Source organism: Salmo salar, chromosome ssa15, assembly GCF_905237065.1.
Source record: "Salmo salar chromosome ssa15, Ssal_v3.1, whole genome shotgun sequence".
Taxonomy (NCBI): domain Eukaryota; kingdom Metazoa; phylum Chordata; class Actinopteri; order Salmoniformes; family Salmonidae; genus Salmo; species Salmo salar.
In genome coordinates, this window is record NC_059456.1 from 80,955,450 (window position 1) to 80,980,739 (window position 25,290).

The 25,290-nt window shown below is 43.4% G+C and overlaps 2 protein-coding genes across 16 annotated transcripts in view; one reads left to right on the plus strand and one right to left on the minus strand.

Annotated features, from left to right (window-relative positions):
* LOC106572002 (matrix metalloproteinase-23) overlaps positions 1 to 14,303 on the plus strand; it is a 28,090-nt gene extending 13,787 nt beyond the window's left edge. For both annotated transcript variants that reach the window (XM_014145691.2, XM_014145692.2), the window contains exons 3-8: positions 352 to 491; positions 958 to 1,125; positions 11,922 to 12,086; positions 12,457 to 12,567; positions 13,481 to 13,607; positions 13,764 to 14,303. In XM_014145691.2, the coding sequence (XP_014001166.1) occupies positions 352 to 491; positions 958 to 1,125; positions 11,922 to 12,086; positions 12,457 to 12,567; positions 13,481 to 13,607; positions 13,764 to 13,938 (886 nt within the window). In that variant the 3' untranslated portion in view covers positions 13,939 to 14,303. The remainder of the gene's footprint in view (positions 1 to 351; positions 492 to 957; positions 1,126 to 11,921; positions 12,087 to 12,456; positions 12,568 to 13,480; positions 13,608 to 13,763) is intronic.
* Positions 14,304 to 15,210: 907 nt separating this feature from the next.
* The window catches only part of LOC106572001 (cyclin-dependent kinase 11B), a 32,620-nt gene continuing 22,540 nt past the window's right edge, over positions 15,211 to 25,290 (minus strand). For all 14 annotated transcript variants that reach the window (XM_045696161.1, XM_045696158.1, XM_014145683.2 and 11 more), the window contains 13 exons: positions 25,069 to 25,164; positions 24,734 to 24,853; positions 24,542 to 24,616; positions 24,238 to 24,443; positions 22,631 to 22,721; positions 22,432 to 22,553; positions 22,079 to 22,184; positions 21,797 to 21,918; positions 21,372 to 21,479; positions 20,794 to 20,910; positions 20,182 to 20,330; positions 16,105 to 16,294; positions 15,211 to 15,881 (listed from right to left, as the gene is read on the minus strand). In XM_045696161.1, the coding sequence (XP_045552117.1) occupies positions 15,789 to 15,881; positions 16,105 to 16,294; positions 20,182 to 20,330; positions 20,794 to 20,910; positions 21,372 to 21,479; positions 21,797 to 21,918; positions 22,079 to 22,184; positions 22,432 to 22,553; positions 22,631 to 22,721; positions 24,238 to 24,443; positions 24,542 to 24,616; positions 24,734 to 24,853; positions 25,069 to 25,164 (1,595 nt within the window). In that variant the 3' untranslated portion in view covers positions 15,211 to 15,788. The remainder of the gene's footprint in view (positions 15,882 to 16,104; positions 16,295 to 20,181; positions 20,331 to 20,793; positions 20,911 to 21,371; positions 21,480 to 21,796; positions 21,919 to 22,078; positions 22,185 to 22,431; positions 22,554 to 22,630; positions 22,722 to 24,237; positions 24,444 to 24,541; positions 24,617 to 24,733; positions 24,854 to 25,068; positions 25,165 to 25,290) is intronic.

A 25,290-nucleotide genomic window follows, 5' to 3' on the forward strand; every position in this document is an offset into this window, starting at 1 on the left:
TGGGGTTATTGCTGCCAAAGGAGGGTTAACCAGTTATTAAATCCAAGGGATCACATACCTTTTCCAACCTGCACTGTGAATGTTTACACGGTGTGTTCAATAAAGACATGAAATATTATAATTCTTTGTGTTATTAGTTTAATGAGTCTGTTGCTGTGACATCATCAGATAACATTTTATCACCAATTTATGCAGAAATCCAGGTAATTCACATACATTCAGGCCAAATAGTTCACTCTTGGTTTCATCAGATCCAGGTAATTCACATACTTTTTCTTTCCACTGTAACTGATTTCTGCTGTTGTAATATGCCAAGTTGTTTCCCCAGATAATCACATTGTGTCTATGCAGGCTGCTCTCTTTCCCAAGGAACCTGATGAATGCCAGTGACACGCGACGGGGCATCGCCAAAGCTTTCACTATGTGGAGTGACGTCTCACCCTTCAGCTTTAGAGAGGTTCCCGCTGACCAGGAGGCAGACATCAAGATAGGTGGGGGCACAACAAACATACTGTACCTAAAGCATATCAGGCATTATGACTGGCATATAATCCTATTCTAGTAGAAGGCCTACACAGTGAAATGGGTCTGAAATGCCATCAGCATTTGAATTGAACAAATCTGCCTCTACTGTATATTTATCTAATGTTCAGTGTGAATTATGCCTGAGAAAGAGTCTTGAGCACCTTCAAGCATGTGTAATAATTTTCAAGTGCCCTAAATCATGCAGAAGCTGTCTCAGTGGGAGCACCACGGTCTGGGACTCTTGTTCCATAAATAAATTATTGGTGCAAATGTGAGAAATGTCTGTCATCCCCAGGGGGATTGAGAAGTTTGTCCTTTGAAATCCATCATCTCCTAGACTGTATGTAGAGTGAGACAGAGGCTGAAAAGGCTGGAGGGTGTGTTTTGCATCTTGGCTGCTCTGACTAAGGCACGGCTCTCTCTTTTTGGCAGGCTTCTACCCCATCAACCACACAGACTGTCTGCAGTCCTACTTGCACCACTGTTTTGACGGCATTACTGGCGAACTGGCCCACGCCTTCTTCCCCCCAACGGGGGAGATCCACTTTGACGACCATGAGTATTGGATTCTGGGAAACATGCGCTTCAGCTGGAAAAAAGGCATGTACGTTTTTCTGAGTTTCTGTAAACTGCTGTTGTGGACTCAGCACCAAAGCTACTTGCAGGATGTCCAGCTCAATTATTGTCAGATGCACTGGGTTGAATAGTATAAATTGTAGTAGACACTGTAGTTGGTAATTATGTCTTGAAGCTGGAAAAGTAGACAGTGTAATACTTTTCCTAAATGTGTAATGGTTGGTTACTGTGAGTTTAGAGCAGGGATGGGCAACTGGCCCTTTTGAAGGCCCTCGGATCAATTTGGTTGGTCACTCAATTAGCCCATGTTAGCTAAGCATTTTAGATTGGTGAATTAGTCTATCGGCCAGCTATCTAAACATGTAGTAATCAAGGAGAGATTATTCAAAGAAAATTAACGAAAAACTAACTAGGTTTCCCCTTTTTATCTGTGAATTAATTGTCGGAGTAGAGAATAAACAATTTTGGATGACCATATGCATGTTAGGTAAAATAACAACCCAATGTTTATCTCACCGGATGAATTAACAGAAAGCTGACTAAATGTCCATGAGTGTTTCATGTGTGTTTTGACTTGTCCCCAAATTAATATAGTTGGTTCACAGTTGGTTTTGGTATTTTAACCTTTTCACAGTCCCCAGTCCAGAATTCAAGGAAACGTATCGTATTACATGATGACCACACCTCTCGCGTCGTGTGCGTGATCATTGCAAAATAAATGTACACATACATGTTATTCAATCATTGCACTCACACTGCTCGGGTGCGTCAACGAGCGTCTGCGTAGCCAGGCGCTAAAATAGAACTAGGATCTATTTGTGACGTTTGACGCGCTGAAAGTCCCGCCTCTCCCATCTCCTCATTGGTTTTTAGGAGCATTTACCCAAGTGGGTGATTGAAAGATGAACTGAGGTCCACACTCCAGTCCAATTGATAGTGGTAAAGCACCTTAAAAGGTTGGTTGCCAACCGCCATATAAAGTCCACAGAAGAAGAAGAAGCCTGAAGGAGGAGAGATTACAAGAAATTAACACGGTGGATTAATTGTCGGAGTAGAGGACCTTGTGCATTTCAGCTAAAATAACAACCCAATGTTTATATCCCAGGAGAAATTAAGTAGCAACAGCAAGCTAGCAAGCTAAATTGGAATACATGTTTAATGCTTTTCGACCTGTCCCCAAATTATTATAGTTGGTTCAGAGTTTGTTTTGATATTTCAACCTACGTGTCCTGGTCGTGTCTGGTGTGGGTGGACAAAATCAACATGTGTGTGAGTGGTCTGATCAGTATGTTATACAGAGCCATGATTGCATGGAACTCCCACCTTATACAGCGCAAATGAACTCCTTATGGCACAATGCCTCTCCCCGTGTGACCTATTTGTTGTGTATATGCACTGACATGTACAGTATGTGTAACTGATAGATGCACACACTCACATTACATGTTAATGTTTTTAAAGGTACTGTGCATTCGGAAAGTATTCAGACCCCTTTACTTTTTCCACAGTTGTCCTGTTGGAAGGTGAACCTTTGTCCCAGTCTGATGTCCTTAGTGCTTTGGAGCAGGTTTTCATCAAGGATCTCTTTGTACTTTGCTCCGTTCATCTTTCCCTCGATCCTGACTAGTCTTCCAGTCCCTGCCGCTAAAAAACATCCCCAGAGCATGATGCTGCCACCACCATGCTTCACCGTAGGGATGATGCCAGGTTTGCTTCAGATGTGACGCTTGACATTCAGGCCAAATAGTTCACTCTTGGTTTCATCAGACCAGAGAATTTTGTTTCTCATGGTCTGAGAATCCTTTAGGTGCTTTGGCAAACTCCAAGCGGGCTGTCATGTACCTTTTACTGAGGAGTGGGTGCAGAGATGGTTGTCCTTCTGGAAGGTTCTCCCATCTCCACAGAGGAACTCTGGAGCTCTGTCAGAGTGACCATCAGGTTCTTGGTCACCTCCCTGACCAAGGCCCAGAGGTGGGACCAACTCATTGTTTTACAAGTCACAAGTAAGTCTCAAGTCTTAGCACTCAAGTCAAGACCGTCAAGTATCAAGTCAAGTCTCAAGTCCTAAATGTTGAGTTTCGAGTCCTAAACAAGTCATAATGTGCTCTTCACCAAATGTAATACCATTTCATATTTTTAACAAGAATAGTAGTTAGTATATTACAGTTACACAAATCATGAATGCTTTTAAAAATGTCTATATATTTATTACTTTCCAAATAAACGTTATTTCCATGGAAATACATGGGTAAGAGCTATTGAGGATCGCTATGGGGCGCAATCGGGCGATGTAGGCTTGTACACAGTTGGCCAACCTTAACCACACATGTGTGTGTGTGTGTGTGTGTGTGTGTGTGTGTGTGTGTGTGTGTGTGTGTGTGTGTGTGTGTGTGTGTGTGTGTGTGTGTTTACAGTAGGCTAACGTATGTCAATGGTTTTAGGAACAGCAGTAACATCAGGCAGGATTTAGGCTACCAACTGCCTAGCCAGTTGTAGCTCAATCTTGGATGCAATGATCACGTTCCCGACACTGACTGACTGTGTGGAGGCTCATTGATTTAACGTTATGTTAGCCTACATGCTATACTAGTAAAGTTATAAATTATATAGCTTTCGGCTATATTAGCCATGACTTCTTTGTGCAGCTTCAAATGTCGAACAAAGTTGGAAATTGTTGCGCCTCCGTCTGTAATTTTCTTCCCGCATGTTTTGCAAGTTGCAATCCGTTTTTTGTTGATAAATCAAATCAAATCAAATGTATTTATATAGCCCTTCTTACATCAGCTGATATATCAAAGTGCTGTACAGAAACCCAGCCTAAAACCCCAAACAGCAAGCAATGCAGGTGTAGAAGCACGGTACAGCGCGATACAGGGATAGAGCGTCGTCTTTATATCTGAAAATAATAATTTTGGGTAACTTCATCTGAATTCACCCGCCGATGTTCCTCTGCACTGCCATGCACAACTTTTTCTCAGCTGGCACAATTTGATTGGCTGCTGTGCGATTCAAACTGTAATCCGTTAAATTAAGAGTTGATGCGCTTCACACTTTTTTGAATAGCATCATTTTTAATATTTGGGCTTGGGGAGGGTATCAAGTCAGGTCGAGTCAACAGGCTCAAGTCCAAGTCAAGTCACGAGTCATTGGTGTTAAAGTCAAAGTCGAGTTGCAAGTCATCATATTTGTGACTCGAGTCTGACTTAAGGCCAAGTCATGTGACTCGAGTCCACACCTCTGCCAAGCCTCTTCTCCCCCGATTGCTCAGTTTGACCAAGAGACTTGGAGGTTCCAAACTTCTTCCATTTAAGAATGATGGAGGCCACTGTGTTCTTGGGGACCTTCAATGCTGACAAAGTGTTTTGGAACCCTTCCCCAGATCTGTGCCTCGACACAATCCTGTCACAGAGCTTTACGGACAATTCCTTTGACCTCATGGTTTTGTTTTTGCTCAGACATGCACTATCAACTGTGAGACATTATATAGACAAGTGTGTACCTTTTCAAATCATGTCCAATCAATTGCATTTACCACAGGTGGACTCCAATCAAATTGTAGAAACATTTCAAGGATGATCAATGGAAACAGGATGCACCGGAGCTCAATTTCGAGTCTCATAGCAAAGAGTCTGAATACTTATGTAAATAAGGTATTTATTTACAGATCTGGAGAATGGTAACAAAACATTTCGGCAGCATTGGACCTTCTTAATTCCGGCTCCGACAAAGATGGCCGCCTCGCTTCGCGTTCCTAGGAAACTATGCAGTATTTTGTTTTTTTATGTGTTATTTCTTACATTGTTACCCCAGATAATCTTAGGTTTTATTACATACAGTCGGGAGGAACTATTGGATATAAGAGCAACGTCAACTCACCAACATTACGACCAGGAATACGACTTTCCCAAAGCGGATTCTCTGTTTTGCCCACCACCCAGGACAATGGATCGGATCCCAGCCGGCAACCCAAAACAACGACGCCGTAGAAGGGGCAGACGGAGCGGACTTCTTGTCAGGCTCCGTGGACGGGCACATCGCACACCGCTCTTGAGCATACTACTCGCCAATGTCCAGTCTCTTGACAACAAGGTAGACGAAATCCGTGCAAGGGTAGCCTTACAGAGAGACATCAGAGACTGTAACGTTCTTTGTTTCACAGAAACATGGCTCACTCGAGACACGCTATCGGAGTCGGTACAGCTAGCTGGTTTCTTCACGCATCGCACCAACAGAAACAAGCATCTTTCTGGTAAGAAGAAGGGCGGGGGTGTATGCCTTATGATTAACGAGACGTGGTGTGATCATAACAACATACAGGAACTCAAGTCCTTCTGTTCACCTGACTTAGAAATCCTCAGAATCAAATGCCGACTGCATTATCTACCTAGAGAATTCTCTTTATATAACTCTTTATTATAATTACATCCGCATATATCCCCCCCAAGCAGACACATCGATGGCCCTGAACGAACTTCATTTGACTCTATGTAAACTGGAAACCACATATCCTGAGGCTGCATTTATTGTAGCTGGGCATTTTAACAAGGCTAATCTGAAAACAATGCTCCCTAAATTCTATCAGCATATCGATTGCGCTACCAGGGCTGGCAAAACCCTAGATCATTGTTATTCTAACTTCCGCGACGCATATAAGGCCCTCCACCGCCCTCCTTTCGGAAAAGCTGACCACGACTCCATTTTGTTGCTTCCAGCCTATAGACATAAACTAAAACAGGAAGCTCCCTCGCTCAGGTCTGTTCAACGCTGGTCCGACCAATCGGATTCCACGCTTCAAGATTGCTTCGATCACGTGGACTGGGATATGTTCCGCATTGCGGCGAACAACAACATTGACGAATACGCTGAGTCGGTGAGCGGGTTTATTAGCAAGTGCATCGGCGATGTCGTACCCACAGCATCTATTAAAACATTCCCAAACCAGAAACCGTGGATTGATGGCAGCATTTGCACAAAACTGAAAGCGCGAACCACTGCTTTTAATCAGGGCAAGGCGACCGGAAACATGACCGAATTTCAAACAGTGTAGCTATTCCCTCCGCATGGCAATCAAACAAGCTAAGCGTCGGTATAGAGACAAAGTAGAGTCGCAATTCAACAGCTCAGACACGAGAGGTATGTGGCAGAGTCTACAGTCAATCACGGACTATAAAAGGAAAACCAGCCCCGTCACGGACCAGGATGTCTTGCTCCCTGACAGACTAAACAACTTCTTTGCTTGCTTTGAGGAAAATACAGTGCCACTGACATGGCCCGCTACCAAAACCTGCGGGCTCTCCTTCACTGCAGCCGACGTGAGCAAAACATTTAAACGTGTCAACCCTCGCAAGGCTACAGACCCAGATGGCATCCCCAGCCGCGTCCTCAGAGCATGCGCAGACCGGCAGGCTGGTGTGTTTACGGACATATTCAATCAATCCTTATCCCAGTCTGCTGTCCCCGCATGCTTCAAGAGGGCCACCATTGTTCCTGTTCCCAAGAAAGCTAAGGTAACTGAGCTAAATGACTACCGCCCCGTAGCACTCACTTCCGTCATCATGAAGTGCTTTGAGAGACTAGTCAAGGACCATATCACCTCCACCCTACCTGACACCCTAGACCCACTCCAATTTACTTACCGCCCCAATAGGTCCACAGACGACGCAATCGCAATCACACTGCACACTGCCCTAACCCATCTGGACAAGAGGAATACCTATGTGAGAATGCTGTTCATCGACTACAGCTCAGCATTTAACACCATAGTACCCTCCAAACGACCCCGCCCTGTGCAACTGGGTCCTGGACTTCCTGACGGACCGCCCCCAGGTGGTGAGGGTAGGTAACAACATCTCCACCCCGCTTATCCTCAACACTGGGGCCCCACAAGGGTGCGTTCTCAGCTCTCTCCTGTACTCCCTGTTCACCCACGACTGAGTGGCCATGCACGCCTCCAACTCAATCATCAAGTTTGCAGACGACACTACAGTGGTTGGCTTGATTACCAACAACGACGAGTCGGCCTACAGGGAGGAGGTGAGGGCCCTCGGAGTGTGGTGTCAGGAAAATAACCTCACACTCAACGTCAACAAAACAAAGGAGATGATGGCCTTCCCTGTGGCTCAGTTGGTATAGCATGGTGTTTGCAACGCCAGGGTTGTGGGTTCGATTCCCACGGGGTGCCAGTACGGTAAAAAAAAAAAAAAAAAATGTATGAAATGAAATTAATGAAATGTATGCATTCACTACTGTAAGTCGCTCTGGATAAGAGCGTCTGCTAAATGACTAAAATGTAAATGTAATGATCGTGGACTTCAGGAAACAGCAGAGGAAGCACCCCCCTATCCACATCGATGGGACAGTAGTGGAGAGGGTAGAATGTTTTAAGTTCCTCGGCATACACATCACAGACAAACTGAAATGGTCCAACCACACAGACAGCATGGTGAAGAAGGCGCAGCAGCGCCTCTTCAACCTCAGGAGGCTGAAAAAATTTGGCTTGTCACCAAAAACACTCACAAACTTTTACAGATGCACAATCGAGAGCATCCTGTCGGGCTGTATCACCGCCTGGTACGGCAACTGCTCCGCCCATAACCGTAAGGCTCTCCAGAGGGTAGTGAGTTGTGCACAACGCATCACCGGGGGCAAACTACCTGCCCTCCAGGACACCTACACCACCAGATGTCACAGGAAGTCCAAAAAGATCATCAAGGACAACAACCACCCGAGCCACCCGAGCCACTGCCTGTTCACCCCGCTATCATCCAGAAGGTGGATGGGGCGGCAGGGTAGCCAAGTGTTTAGAGCGTTGGGCTAGTACCTGAAAGGTTGCAAGTTCGAATCCCCTAGCTGACAAGGTACAAGTCTTTCGTTCTGCCCCTGAACAAGGCAGTTAACCCACTGTTCCTAGGCCGTCATTGAAAATAAGAATTTGTTCTTAACTGACTTGCCTAGTTAAATAAAGGTGAAATAAAAAAGGCGAGGTCAGTACAGGTGCATCAAAGCAGGGACCGAGAGACTGAAAAACAGCTTCTATCTCAAGGCCATCAGACTGTTAAACAGCCATCACTAACATTGAGTGGCTGCTGCCAACATACTGACTCAACTCCAGCCACTTTAATAATGGAAAAATGTATGTAATAAATGTATCACTAGCCATTTTAACAATGCCACTTCATATAATGTTTACATACCCTATATTACTCATCTCATATGTATATACTGTACTCTATACCATCTACTGCATCTTGCCATCTTGATGTAATGTATCACTAGCCACTTTAAACAAGGCCACTTTTATATGTTTACATATCCTACATTACTCATCTCATATGTATATACTGTACTCTATACCATCCACTTCATCTTGCCTATGCCGTTCTATACCATCACTCATTCATATATTTTTTTTATGTACATATTCTTATTCATTCCTTTACACTTGTGTGTATAAGGTAATTGTTGTGAAATTGTTAGGTTAGATTACTCGTTGGATATTACTGCATTGTCGGAACTAGAAGCACAAGCATTTCGCCACACTCACATTAACATCTGCTAACCATGTGTATGTGACAAATAAAATTTGATTTGATTTATTTCTGTTTTTTATTTGTAATAATTTTTCCAAAATGTCTAAAAACCTATTTTCACTGTCATTATGGGGTATTGTGTGTAGATTGATGAGGGGGGGGAAAACTATTTAATACATTTTAGAATAAGGCTGTAATGTAAAAAAAATTGGAAAAAGTCAAGGGGACTGAATAATTTCCGAATGGACTGAATATGAACTCAAAAGCAGAAGTAACTTCATATTTTATTTTTTTATCTCCAATTGGTTTATTGACATATTTACAAGGCTATTCTCAGCAGCAATAGCAGTTTTAAAAACACATCAGTATTGTAATATTCCATATTAAATATCAATATCTATATATACGTATATATATATATATATATATATATATACATACATATACGTATATATATATGTATATATGTATGTATATATATATATGTATATTTATATATATGTATATATATATATATATATATATATATGTATATATCTATATATATGTATATATCTATACTCCAGACATGATGTCCCAGATGTGCTCAATTGGATTCAGGTCTGGGGAACGGGCGGGCCAGTCCATAGCATCAATGCCTTCCTCTTGCAGGAACTGCTGACACACTCCAGCCACATGAGGTCTAGCATTGTCTTGCATTAGGAGGAACCCAGGGCCAACCGCACCAGCATATGGTCTCACAAGGGGTCTGAGGATCTCATCTCGGTACCTAATGGCAGTCAGGCTACCACTGGCGAGCACATGGAGGGCTGTGCGGCCCCCCCAAAACATGACTGACCCACCGCCAAACCGGTCATGCTGGAGGATGTTGCAGGCAGCAGAACATTCTCCACGGCGTCTCCAGACTCTGTCACGTCTGTCACTTGCTCAGTGTGAACCTGCTTTCATCTGTGAAGAGCACAGGGCGCCAGTGGCGAATTTGCCAATCTTGGTGTTCTCTGGCAAATGCCAAACGTCCTGCACGGTGTTGGGCTGTAAGCACAACCCCCACCTGTGGACGTCGGGCCCTCATACCACCCTCATGGAGTCTGTTTCTGACCGTTTGAGCAGACACATGCACATTTGTGGCCTGCTGGAGGTCATTTTGCAGGGCTCTGGCAGTGCTCCTCCTTGCACAAAGGCGGAGGTAGCGGTCCTGCTGCTGGGTTGTTGCCCTCCTACGGCCTCCTCCATGTCTCCTGATGTACTGGCCTGTCTCCTGGTAGCGCCTCCATGCTCTGAACACTACGCTGACAGACACAGCAAACCTTCTTGCCACAGCTCGCATTGATGTGCCATCCTGGATGAGCTGCACTACCTGAGCCACTTGTGTGGGTTGTAGACTCCGTCTCATGCTACCACTAGAGTGAAAGCACCGCCAGCATTCAAAAGTGACCAAAACATCAGCCAGGAAGCATAGGAACTGAAAAGTGGTCTGTGGTCCCCACCTGCAGAACCACTCCTTTATTGGGGGTGTCTTGCTTATTGCCTATAATTTCCACCTGTTGTCTATTCCATTTGCACAACAGCATGTGAAATGTATTGTCAATCAGTGTTGCTTCCTAAGTGGACAGTTTGATTTCACAGAAGTGTGATTGACTTGGAGTTACATTGTGTTGTTTAAGTGTTCCCTTTATTTTTTTGAGCAGTATATATATGTATATGTATATATATGTATATATGTGTATATATGTATATATATATATATATATATATATATATATATATTATATATATATATATATATATATATATATGTATATATATATATATATATATATATATGTATATATATATATATGTATACATATATATATATATACACATCACAGACAAACTGAAATGGTCCAACCACACAGACAGCGGGGGAAGAAGGCGCAGCCTCTTCAACCTCAGGAGGCTGAAAAAAATATATATATGTATATATATATATATATATATATATATATATATATATATATATGTATATATATATATATATAAAAATATATATATGGCCTGACTCGCAGTTGGTGTTCCAATTCATCCCAAAGGTGTTGATGTCAGAGCTCTGTGCAGGCCAGTCAAGTTCTTCCACACCGATCTCGACAAACCATTTCTTTATGGACCTCACTTTGTGCACGGGGGCGTTGTCATGCTGAAACAGGAAAGGGCCTTCCCCAAACTGTTGCCACCAAGTTGGAAGCACAGAATCATCTACTATGTCATTGTATGCTGTAGTGTTAAGATTTCCCTTCACTGGAACTAAGTGGCCTCGTCCGAACCATAAAAAAGAAACGCAGACCATTATTCCTCCTCAACCAAAGTTTACAGTTGGCACTATGCATTTGGGCAGGTAGCGTTCCCCTGGCATCGGCCAAACCCAGATTCTTCCGTCGGACTGCCAGATGGTAAAGCGTGATTCATCACTCTAGAGAACGTGTTTCCACTGCTCCAGAGTCCAATGGCGGAGGGCTTTACACCACTCCAGACGACGCTTGGTAATGCGCATGGTGATCTTAGGCTTGTGTGCAGCTGCTCGTCCATGGAAAGCCATTTCATGAAGCTCCCGACAAACCGTTCTTGTGCTGACGTTGCTTCCAGAGGCAGTTTGGAACTCGGTAGTGAGTGTTGCAATCGAGGACAGACAATTTTTACGAGCTATGCACTTCAGCACTTGGCGTTCCTGTTCTGTGAGCTTGTGTGGCCTACCACTTCGCGGCTGAGCCGTTGTTGCTCCTAGACTTTTCCACTTCATAATAACAGCACTTACAGTTGACCGGGCATGTCTAGCAGGGCAGAAATACTGACTTGTTGGAAAGGTGTTATCCTATGACGGTGCCACATTGAAAGTCACTGAGCTCTTCAGTATGGGCCATTCTACTGCCAATGTTTGTCTATGGAGATTGCATGGTGGTGTGCTCAATTTTATACACCTGTCAGCAACGGGTGTGGCTGAAATCCACTCATTTGAAGGGGTGTCCACATACTTTTGTATATATAGTGTATTTCCGTGGATGAGGAAAAGAAGAGGGAAAGGACTTTAGCCACTTTAGACTATCAGGATGCATCACATCCGGCCGTGATTGGGAGTCCCATAGGGCGGTGCACAATTGGCCCAACATCGTCCGGGTTTGGCCGTCATTGTAAATAAAAATTTGGCCGTCATTGTAAATAAAAATGTGTTCTTAACTTACTTGCCTAGATAAAGGTTAAATAAAAAATAAAATAAATTGCTGAGACAGAATTAACAGTGTTGTGTTGTTTGTGCAGGGGTGTGGCTGACAGACTTGGTCCACGTAGCGGCTCACGAGATCGGCCACATCCTGGGCCTCATGCACTCCCTGAACCCTAAGGCCATCATGCACCTGAACGCAACTCTGACGGGGCGCAAGCTCATCACACAAGACGAGGTGTGGGGCCTGCACCGACTCTACGGTATGCCAAGCACCCATAAGCAAATAGCCCTGTATTACAGACAGAGAGAAACAAATGGTGTTACATTGATTTGTAGCAGAAAACCATCGGTACTTAGCACATTTTAAACTTTAAAGAACCAATTTATATTGGCTTTATAGATCATTCATTAAGTCTTCATGAGCACTACATAGCTGCTTCACAAATAATTTAGACAACACCATTGCCTGCTACAAGTAAATGTGGCATTAATGAGTATTGTCAAACCTCTTATAATACAGTGAGTTATTGTAAATGTGCAGCCAGATTGTCTCCCCAAATGTCTTTGCTGCTGGTAAAGTTGCTCCCTTGTCCCTCTCTCCCCACTCCTTCTCCTCCTCCTCTCCTGTAGGATGTTTGGATAGATTATTTATCTGTCCAGCCTGGGCGCGGAAAGGCTATTGCGACAGTAAGCGCAAACTCATGCAGAAGCACTGCCCCTCCAGCTGTGATTTCTGTTACGGTAAGTGCAGCACTGCAGAGAAAAAAAGATTACTCTCAATCTACTGGTGCAAGGAATTGCTCAGTACCGTTTGCCAAAGCAGCGAAATGCAGCCAACAAAGTTGAGCCATGCAGAACCATGAAGGTTTGCAGCCCTCCTGATTTAAAGGCAGATTAGATACTAAGAATTACCTCCTGATGAGACCCAGTCTGCCTTACAGTAAGCGAGCAAAGAAGTCAGTGAGGCACCTCGACAGCTTGAATTCCCATAACCTCCACAGCTTGACTCCTCCACCCCGGCAGCCATAGATTGTTGTGGGTTTGTTCGATTTTTGTGTGTCACAAGGGAGAACGTGGAGGAGTGAGGATACCATTCCTGGCTCCGAATCTGTTCCTCATTGTTGATTGGAAAACGTTGTACGGCTGTGGAAAATTCCAGAGTGACTCCAAACCACTGGAATTTCAGACTGTGGCTTGAGGGTTAGAGACAAGGAAGGTCAATTTGGGTATTTTGCAGCCCAAACTAGTGGCTGTCTTTTAAAAAGACTTCCAGCTGGTCATGAGGCACCACGTTGTGTTTACACTGGCCTAAATTAACTAGATAGACAATGTCCATCATTTACAAATGTGTTCTGACCGATTCCAGTGATTTTTTTGATGCACAACATGGAGGTAGATATTACGCTTAATTTGAGTGCTTATGTCTTGGGGGATAATTTGAAGTTTAATGATCCTAAATTCCCACTCAGATCAGGGTATACAATTAGTAAGAAGGCATTTTCTGGGAGCTTTTTGGAGTAAACATGTCATGAAAAAAACATTACCATCCCCATTGCGAAATGAAAGCCATACTAAACCGAGTCATATCTGGTTAAGACTTTATACAGAAGTGGATATCTCAGCCTTTAGCCTTGTGTTCCCTAACTATCCTCAGAGTTCCCATTCCCCACTGTGGCCCCCACCCCCACACCCCAACGGACCAAACACAAACTGGTGGCTGAGGGGAAGAAGCTCACCTTCCGATGTGGGAAGAAAATTGCAGCTAAGGAAGGCAAAGTATAGTGAGTATGGCTTATTTAGTCCCGACATCACTTCAAACAAATCATGATATCCTACCAACAATAGATTCAATTGAAATGGATTTGACCCCAATCCTGATATTTTGCGCTCTCTGAATGTTTTTTCCAAGCTAGGTGTACTTACTTGTGTTTCCGTAGCTGGTACAAGGACGGAGAGCTTCTGGAGTACTCCCACCCTGGCTACCTCTCCCTAAAGGACGACCACATCAGTATTGTGGCCAATGCTATCAACGAGGGCACATACACCTGCATCGTGAGGAAAAAGAACAAGGTCCTCACCAACTACTCCTGGAGGGTACGTGTGCGCTTCTGAGGGCATTGCCACTCTCTGCACACAGAAGCACTGGGTATTAGCACAGAGACCGACCACACACACACGACTACAGAAGAATAATTCCTAGAAAAGAGGTCCCTCAGACCACTGCAATTTCACTACACCCTCTTGGGTACACTCAAAATGGACACCAGTCCACCCATTGACTTGAATGTGGATGTCCGTTATAGAAATTATATTTCCATGCACACATTCGCTCACACAAACATTGCTTGGTCAAATGGGGACTGCACTCACTTGGGCACATGTTTTAATGTATGTACATTCTATTTCTAAACAATCATGTTAAGTCAAAAAAAAAATAATGCATTTTCATATGTACACAATAAACACTTGTTCTGTGATCATTAGTATATTGAATATTGATGTAAAATTACATTTTGTGACGATCGAGTACAAATTAGATACACTGCTGGCATTGTTTCTGTTATATTATGCGAACAATAGAATGTTCTTTGAAGTTAGAGGTCACACTTACAGGCTAGCTAGTAACCTGACTTCAAATATTGTCCTGAAATGTTTTATAATTTTGCCTATCCTGGCTATATTAAGCCATGGGTAATGCATTCTAAAGCTACTGCCTCAATGGTAGCCATATAAATAATTTACTGTCTGAATTGAAGTTGGGTAAACCAAAAACAAACATTGTTTAGTCACTGGAAATATTTGGACCTTTATTCACATACGGAACACCTCCAATATCTAGCTTGCTCAGCTATCCTTTAGGTGGAGCCAATACTTTTCCTCCAAAAGGTGCAGTTCCACTAACAGCTCCCTTTACATGCTCATTTGACACATCAGGTGTAATAATCCATAGAAGGGCTTAGAGGGGACTCGCAGATAAAACTGATTAATGTACATTTCCATTTGTGTTGGTTCTAAAGAGTCTCCAGACGAGGGAACATTTTGCAACTGTTCCAGTCTGAGCAGCCAGCAGTCTCCCAGGAATGAGACTGCACTGTTTATTTTCCTCCAGCTGGAAATCAAAGAATTTATTGGTTTAGTCCTAGAAATCGCAGCCACTAACAACAAAGACAGAAATCTGGGTCTCTTTTCCCTGAAAGAACAAAGTCCTGAGACAAAGTGTGCAGTGCAAAGGACATCACTCCTGGGACGGCTACTATTGAGCTGGATTCAACGCTGGGAATTTTGGGGGACTCGACTTGCCTTTTTATTTTTTCCTTTTGGCAGGCAGTGTGTGGTGCTGTTTGCTTAGCTTAGACAGCATTCATAAATACCAGCAAAAAGGTGGACAAATAAAAACTTCACATTTTATTTCTAGCAAAAACATGTCCCGGGTCAGTATGTAAGCCATCGTTTATACAGTAAAGTCCTTATAATATGATGGATCGACATGGCTCTAACACTGCTACATTATTATACAGTATCTCTAGTACTCAAGAAATACCAACGACTTCAAATCTGGTCCTATTCAGCAGTGTAAAAAAGACAGAAAACAAAAAGCCAACATGAGCTAAGGTACAGACAAAATTGTAGTTAGGTTTTGACGCACAGTTGCCTCATATCCATAAAAGTTAAACCTTGTCAGAATCGAGAAAATACTTTAAAATTTGAATGGTTGGGATTCAGCCATATAGTTGGGAAAAAAGGGACAGTGTGTTTGTCCGTCGTTCATGTCAAGTGACGACCAGTCTCCACCCTCACAGGGTTACGGTGAGGGCAGTAAGCTGACCCCTGACAACGGAAGCCATTCCCCCAATGAGTCCAGCCACATAAAAAACAGAATGTCCCATGATTCTTGTTCGGTCAGCTGTCCAGGCTAGTATGTCTCTTCCCATACGCAGGGTGTCCTGCACTCAAGGCGCAGCTCAGAACTTGAGGCTGAACCCTGGGCCCACGGCAGAAGCCCCTTGGTTGCTGGTAGTCAGATGGAAGCCTGAGTCTTTCAGGTCATCGTCACCCTGGAGAGAGGACAAGCCACACACACACGTTAGCTGATGAGGAACATTGCCTTTATGCCAGGGAACTAATGTATTCTGGAAACATAAGTATTAAGCAGTGGGAGGATGTGTTTCGACAACACACAGCAAAGTGCTGTAGGTCTACAATCTGTCAAACACAGAAACCAAGCTCAGATGTCAAAACCTAGACGACAGAGGGATGTAGAGTTAAACCCAGCCTCACCAGCTGACTGTAGCCCAGGCCTCCCTCGGGGGGGCGTGGGCTGGTGCCCCTCTTCACCCTCTGTTGCTCGCTCTTGGCCGGCCAGGTGGGGAACATGGAGGGCTCGATGGGCTGCGGTGTCTCCCGGAAATACTCGTGCTTCAGCGCCTCGTCCGACAGGATCCTCTTGCTGGGGCAGTAGGTGAGGAACCTAGTGGAAAGGGAAAAAGGTCAAGGCCAGGGGCGGCAGAGGTCACTCAAAATGGCAGCACTTCTGTAATTAGGGGGTACTTGCAAAACAAAAGTCCCGACTTTAAATCTTCGTCATACTTCTGCACGCTACTCTTGTTACAGTTTAAGCTAGAAACGGCATTGAAACTTAAAATGTGCAGACTGGTCTGCTTTTTGATATGAATTAATTTGTGTATCTTTTTGTCCATCTTCATAGACTAACATTCTAATGCTCCCCATTGTGACTTCACTTCCAACTTCCATTCACTGTAAATGCAACAATTCAACTTGACACAACACCAGAATTATCTGGTTTAAGTGACTGTATCAACATTTTCTGTAACTTTTTATAAACTGACATTGGCCACTTTCGAAACAAGTTAGACAAAAAGTTGGACGGTATGACATCGGTCTACTTCTTTGTTATTCAAATCAGGAATTAAGAACAGAAATATCTACTACCAATCAAGAGGTACAGCTGTTTTAGTAACCATGTCAACTAATTTAGCTAACTTCCCACTGTTGGATTTACTGCCATGGAACTTTTCAGAACTTTCAAATTATAACAATGGGGGAGTTAGCATGAGACAATGAGTAAACATTATGACTTTTGACACTAATCAGCTACCTTGACCACTTTTCTGAACAATTCGTCGTAAACAAAAACTTCAAAAGGTATGGCACATTGGTCTACTTCTGAAATCAGAACAGCAATAACTACTAATCATCCCCACACGCACATACCATCTACACCTTCAACCATACATTCATTCCTTTATCATACCAATCAGTCCAACTTAACCTTGCTTTATCCCTTCATCCCTCCATACATATGGTATTCCATCCCTGTATCCTTACTTTATTCACCTGTCCATTTATTTATCTATCCTGTCATAACTTGGAATACTTAGGATAGGATAAAGTAATCCTTCTAACCCCCCCCCCCCCCCCCTTAAAAGATTTAGATGCACTATTGTAAAGTGGTTGTTCCACTGGATATCATAAGGTGAATGCACCAATTTGTAAGTCGCTCTGGATAAGAGCGTCTGCTAAATGACTTAAATGTAAATGTAATAACTTTCTTTAAACAGTTTTTTCTTTGATTAAGAAATTAATGTATGGTTGAAGTAAGGGATAAATGCTTGGGGTAAAATAACGTTTTTAATTGTGTTTTAAAGTTCATCAACGCCTCCTTGTCTTCTGTACTCTATTATTACAGTTAGCATATACTGTGGTATTAATGTAGGAGTGTATACAAGTGTAGTAGGCTAGTCTGAGTGCAGTTATTTGTGATGAAATATGTGATCCAACTGCCCCACAATCCAAAGTAATAAGGTTCATAGTGTCGTCTATGAAAATAATCAGACCAATTATTTTACTACATTTAACTTATTGGCTTATGTAAAACGTTTTAAACTTATTCCACTACCACAAAAATACTTGTAAAGAGTTAATGTCCCATCAACCTTTCTTCATGAAAAATTACCATCTTGTCTGTATTAGAGCTTCACAGAGCACATATGGTCCCTCTAAATAAACTCAGCAAAAAAAGAAACGCCCCTTTTTCAGGACCTTGTCTTTCAAAGATAATTCGTAATAATCCAAATAACTTCACAGATCTTCATAGTAAAGGGTTTAAACACTTTCCCATGCTTTTTCAATGAACCATAAACAATTAATGAACATGCACCTGTGGAATGGTCGTTAAGACTCTAATAGCTTACAGACGGTAGGCAATTAAGGACACAGTTATGAAAACGTAGGACACTAAAGAGGCCTTTCTACTGACTCTGAAAAACACCAAAAGAAAGATGCCCAGGGTCCCTGCTCATCTGCGTGGACGTGCCTTAGGCATGCTGCCAGGAGGCATGAGGACTGCAGATGTGGCAGGGCAATAAATTGCAATGTCTGTACTGTGAGACGCCTAAGACAGCGCTACAGGGAGACAGGACGGACACCTGATCGTTCTCACAGTGGCAGACCACGTGTAACAACACCTGCACAGGATTGGTACATCCGAACATCACAACTGCGGGACATGTACAGGATGGCAACAACAACTGCCCGAGTTACACCAGGAACGCACAATCCCTCCATCAGTGCTCAGACTGTCCGCAATAGGCTGAGAGAGGCTGGACTGAGGGCTTGAAGGCCTGTTGTAAGGCAGGTCCTCACCAGACATCGCCAGCAACAACATTGCCTATGGGCACAAACCCACTGTCGCTGGACCAGACAGGACAGGCAAAAAGTGCTCTTCACTGACGAGTCGCGTTTTTATCTCACCGGAGGTATGGTTGGATTCGCATTTATCGTCGAAGAAATGAGCACCACAACGAGGCCTGTACCCTGGAGCGGGATTGATTTGGAGGTGGAGGGTCCGCCATGGTCTGGGGCGGTGTGTCACAGCATCATCGGACTGAGCTTGTTGTCATTGCAGGCAATCTCAACGCTGTGCGTTATAGGGAAGACATCCTCCTCCGTCATGTGGTACCCTTCCTGCAGGCTCATCCTGACATGACCCTCCAGCATGACAATGTCATACTGCTCATTCTGTGCGTGATTTCCTGCAAGACAGGAATGTCGGTGTTCTGCCATGGCCAGTGAAGAGCCCGGATCTCAATCCCAATGAGCACGTCTGGGACCTGTTGGATCGGAGGGTGAGGGCTAGGGCCATTCCCCCCAGAAATGTCCGGAAACTTGCAGGTGCCTTGGTGGAAGAGTGGGGTAACATCTGACAGCAAGAACTGGCAAATCTGGTGACGTCCATGAGGAGGAGATGCACTGCAGTACTTAGTATCTGGTGTGGCCACCAGCTGCATTGACTGTTACTTTTGACCAACCCTTTGTTCAGGGACACATTATTCCATGTATGTTAGTCACACGTTCTCGTGTAGAAGAAAAAGAAACGCACACCTATTAAGGCGAGGTGCTGGCTAGCGGAGTAGAAAACTTGAAAATAAGGGAGAGCCGCACACTCTAGGAGCTCAGATGCAAAAATGTAATATCCAACGTTTCGACAGCCAAGCTGTCTTCATCAGGGTATGATCACAAACACTGCGAGATGACTTGTTTATATAGTGTCAGAAGACACACAGGTGTCTGTAATCATGGCCAAATGTGGCCTAATATCATTGGTTAACTCTGAAATATAAAAATGGCATACAAAGAACATACAAAAGAACAAATGGATAGCATACGATCATAGATACATTTTAGACTACACAAGCTTACAAACAATTACAATGGCAAAGTCACAATAATCACAAGAATGGCTTCAGATAAAAGTCTACGTTGAGACCGAAGGGAGCAAGGGTCTTTAAATTAAAGATCCAGTCACACGTCTGTGAACTTGTTCAGTTTGTCTCAGTTGAATCTTATGTTCATACAAATATTTATACATGTTAAGTTTGCTGAATATAAACGCAGTTGACAGTGAGAGGATGTTTATTCTTTTGCTGAGTTTAGTCTTCATCTCATCTAATCACACAGGGTAAGTTAAAGCAACAAGGCTGACAACGCAATCTTAAGCCTAGTCTTGTGGCTGAAGGACCGCCATCCTCCAGTCCAAACATGAGACGGCTAGCAGCCACTGGCCAGGGGTCATTGCACTTCCTGGGTCATTATACTGACGACATTCCACTGCACTGATGTCAAATTTCACCCAAAAGATGACAAACTTATGTATAGCAACACTTGGCAAACATTTCATTTTTGCTAGTATTTATAGAGGACATTTTTAGATTACACTTTCATGGCATTGTTCATTGAGTCCAGTGGTTTGTATTAAAATCTTCTCAACTGAGATTTTCTAAGAATCAAAGCTTGTTTGTCTGAGAAATGTAACAGATATGGGTAGATTAGACGTACTTGTTCATGAGGTCGAAGCCCTGGTCTGAAAGCAGGGCTCCGAAGCGCTTGCGCAAGTTGTTGTAGGGGTACTCTGTAAAAGTCATCTTCTTCACAGCAGGGAGCTCGTTGTAGCCTGGCCAAATCTTCTCGCTGGGCGACCCAAGGTCCTGACAAGAACATGCGTCAACACACAGACACATGGAGTTAATGTTTTATGTGCGGGCTGGAGGTCCCCACTATGTCTGGTATGTTAGGAACTGCTGGGGAAGGGGGGGTACTGGAGCACAGTCAAGAACACAGCTTTTAATCTGAGTTTTACAGTTTAGCCCAGTCACACAACCACCACAGACAAGTCTGTTACGTCACCATGTCTGTCTAAAAGAGACTGGGTCACTGAACTGCAGTCCCTCTCTGCTAAATACATTGTGTAGTCAAATCAAATCCATTTAATCTGACTACATCCTATTCCTAACTCTGCCACCTTGTGGGGAGATCATAAAACTGGAAAACCCACAAAAACATGTGGTAGCTGTCAAGAATGCAAGCAGATGTCAGAGTGGAGTATATAAAGTGCTTTTACTTTCCAGACAGTATGAATTAAAATGTACTTTTTGATACAAATTTGCTAACCTTAAATATCTTGTTAATTTGGTCGATTTCGGATTTTCCAGGGAAGAGAGGTTTCTGGGTAAGGAGCTCTCCAAATATGCAGCCTACAGACCACATGTCCACAGCTGTGGAGTACTCCTGTGGAGAGAGAAACACACACTCGCTAAAACCACAGTATTCTTAGTCACAGACAGCACCGCATGAGTCTGGGTTGGAGTGTTTAGTCTGGGCGAGGACAAGCTTTGACTTGGTCATGGTGCTGTGTGTATGTAGTCTTGGGCTATGTTTAGAACTACAGACTTTGACACTATTGGAAGGCATACAAAGTATGTGTTGTGTCGTCTAGATGCGGTAATGTTCACTCTCAGGTAGCGGTTTAGAATGGCTCTGTTTTGACTGGAGAGGGTCTTTGATGACTGAAGTTTCTTGAGATGTTTTGACTCAAGGCAGAGTTTTGAATGCAGTGGCTATCTACTGTGGCTATGTCGCCCACAAGACATTGATCCACGGTCAGTTTTGCATGACATCCCACTAATGGTAATTGTTAGGATTTGGGGAGGTTAAACCGATTCTAGATCTGTGCTTAGGTCCTGACTCACTTTGGCTCCCAGCAGCAGTTCTGGAGAACGGTACCACAGGGTCACCACCACAGGGGTGTAGGGCTTCAGGGGAGAACCATACTCACGGGCCAGACCAAAGTCCCCCACCTAGAACAGCACAACAAATATTACAAAAATGCCCAAGAGGCAAGCATACTCATGTACATTCAAGTCAATATTCTTTGTCATTAATAAGCCTAGAGCGTTGTATTTCTTCATCTGAGCCATGGATGATCTAATCCTTATCTGAAGTTCCCAACCCACAGCAGTTTTAATATTATTAAAATGGGATATATATATATATATATCACACATATACATATATACACACACACACACACACACACACACACACACACACACACACACACACACACACACACACACACACAACACACACACAATACAACAGGGCATTATTATACCTTCAGGATCCCCTTGTGGCTGAGCAGCAGGTTAGAGGTCTTCAGGTCGCGGTGGAGGATCCAGTTGTCGTGGAGATGACGGACGCCTCGCAGCAGCTGGATCATCAGCGTCTTCACTTCGCCTGAGGCCGACAAGATAGAGGAAGTCGAAGAGATGTGAGCTCATAAGCTTACATTAAAACAATTCTCTTACGCTAACCTAGCCAAAATACATGGGAAAATGGCTGGAGGACATAAGTGTACTGTATGTTTTGCAACTCAAACTGAACCCCACAACATTACCTGGGAGAAAAGGCTGCTTCATGGTCTCCATCAAGCTTTTCAGGTCGTGCTCCACGTAATTCATCACAATGTAGATCTTGTCCATGTTGCTTCCAACGACGATTTCCTAACATGGGAGAAAGGAGGGGTTTAGATGGCACTAGTCTACTTTTTTTTTTTTTTTTTTTACAGCCATTGTATTATGTCAATTTGTGAAACACTTTGGGATACTATGCATTGTATGAAAGGCGCTACACAAAATGTATTTCAAAATAATATATTATTGAGGGGGGAGTTCCTCTGAGTCAGTTGTATGCTGCTCACCATAGAAATAACAATTTATGATATTTTCAGTGTATTTCTATGCACCTCACCCTGACAGTGACGATGTTGGGGTGCTGGGCCTTCAGAATGGTGTTGATCTCTCTGAGAGACGTGATGGGGAAACCTTCTTTCTCCTTCTCCATCTTCAGACGCTTTAAGGCCACAATCTCATCTAGAAGAGAAGGGCCTGTTTTAGTGTGTGTCTGTCCAGGGATGGATCGGAAATAAATTGCAAGGTAGCCCACATACCTGTCTTTTTGTCCTTGGCCCTATACACCACGCCGTAGGTCCCTTCCTCGATACGATTCAGACACTGGAACTCCTCGACACTGCGACAGCCCTGACAATGACATGAAACCAATGCCAATCAATACGTGTCCATATGATTTGCATGTGTGTGTACAGGCCTGAGTCAAATACGTATTACTTTTCTGTCAAATACTTGAGGTGTACTTGATTTCATTGCCAGGTGAGAGCATTTCTTGAAATATTCCATTGTACCAGGCAAGCTATGTCCAGGTTCATACATATTTTGACAGACGGAATTTCTTGAGTTATCCATGACTTTTAACCACATTTCCATGACCATCAATTGCCGACATCTATGTAAGCGTAACGTGGTAGAGACATGGAGGCTGCTCTTCGATCTCATGTACCATATCCTGTCGTTATGCAAGGCACTTAAGCCCCCACAGAGTACACTACCTGTAAGGCAACTGTATAAAACATGTGGTCAACCCTCAGTCTGGAGAGCTACTAGCTGTGCGGGCTTTTGATAAAGCCCTGCTCAAACACATCAGAGACAGTTTTTCAAGGTCCGGTTGAACAGATCATTTAAAATGTGGTTTGTTAGAAGGCTACTGGAGTAAAAGCCTGCACAACTATGAGCTATCGTGGATGATGGCTGACCACCCTTGACGTATAACATTGCAACATTAAAACCGAATACATTTTATACCTTTTGAAATAATTCGCTAATTTAATATATCAAACAACAAATGGCTTTGGTTAGGCTACAAATATTTTTATTCAGCTGAAGCAAGCCCACAAATTTTCTTCAGGAAATGTACCTTTTCTAGTTTTCTAGTCAAATTTATCATAGAAGTGTTTACATTTCAGGCTATTGAGTTGCAATGTCTCATACATTGGATGGCCAAATAAACTGGAAGTATCTACAAATCAAGTTGAAGCCAAATAATCCAAAAGAAAGGCTACATCTAACTGAATCTGAACTAATAAAATGGCGAAGTGAGTCATTCGTATCATGAAAATAGTTTAAATGAATAATTTAAAAAAGTAAATCAAATTTGTATGGCCTTACTCGCGATTGTATGGCCTTATTCATGAATGTTGGGACATCACGAGGAAAACATGAATGCATGCTAATAATAGCTAAACAGATAACTAGAGGGTACAAGATATGTTTTGAATTGGCAAACTAGTTATTAGTCTGTTCTTTATTATATTTTATAGACTAGGCCTACCTTCTGCCTCAATGTCCGACTGTCTCTCTCTCATTGAGTAACGGCCGACTCCTCACGCACACATGCAGGTGATGCGTGCAAACACAGACTCGCTCAAGTGTCATTCTGAACCTGGCTGATGTGATTTTTATTTGATTGCTAAAATATTTATATTATGAAAAATTATTATATTAATTTCCATAACTTTTCGGATTTGATCCTTTTCCAAAACTTTTCCAGGCCTGGAAAACACCATTTAAACATTCCATGACTTTTCCAGGATTTGAATAATGGCCGTATGAACTCTGTAGGTCAAGCGCACCTCAGGCATTTGATATAAAATAAAAAGGTATTTGACCCAGGTGTGGTGTGCTGCCAGACAGATGGACAGACCTGTAGAGCTGGCAGGTACTTGGGCAGCTCCTTCTTTAGCTCCACAGGGGAGATGGGGGGAGAGTCGGGGATGTAGTTCTCCTCAGGCTCAGGGGTGGCTGAGTGGGAGTGAGACACAGACTGGGGGGTCACGTCTCCATCCCCTGCCTCCTCTTCCTCTTCCTCTCCACTTTCCTCAGTATCGTGGTCAAATCGCGACTCTGGCACTGTGAGGTTTAATGAGGAGGCAGTTATAACTTACAGAAACAAGACAATCGCATCTAGCAGCACCTGCCACCAGACAAACGGGGTGTGAAATGCCTACCTGGGGGAATATGGTTGCCGTTCTCTCTCTCTTCCTCAAACTCTTCCTCAGACTGCTCGTCTTCACTCACCACACCTGAAACACAGACAATGGGTGGGTCAGATCCGTGTCACTGTGACAAAACCGTAATGGTACTAAGTGATAAAACAAGCGCACACACACAAGCAACAGAAGTAGAGTAATTCAGCAGACCTGCAGTCTGGTCAGATTCTCCTGTGCCTGATTCCTCATTCTCTCCCTCGCTCAGGCTGCTAGATCCATCTTCAACGCCATTACCCTCCTCATCGTCAGAGCCCGACCCTGAGCCGGAGCCTAGGGAAGAGAAGTCCACTCAATGTCACCTCCAAACAACCCACAAAGACTTATAACACAAGAAGATGTCTGGACTGTAAATACAGGATCTATAACAGTTAGAACTCTGTTGAGGATTAAACATCAGTAGAAGTGTAATATTTTCATAACTTTTTAGTGATGCCATCTGGTGTGGGGTATGTTGCAACCTTGAGTGAGTGTGTGCGTCTACCTACCTAAGGAGGACTCTCCTGTGCTGGTCTTCCTCTCACTGTCACTGATGTCCTGAAGGTCAGAGAGAAGGTCCTTGTCCTCTGGCTTCTCATCTTTCACTGTTGGACCACAAACAAACAAAATGAGCTTCCCTAATCACACAGAAAAATTATAGTTAAGTAAATTGAATGAAATCAATTACTAAGTCTTGACACCAATTCTACCAAAGCAAAATTATATAAAAC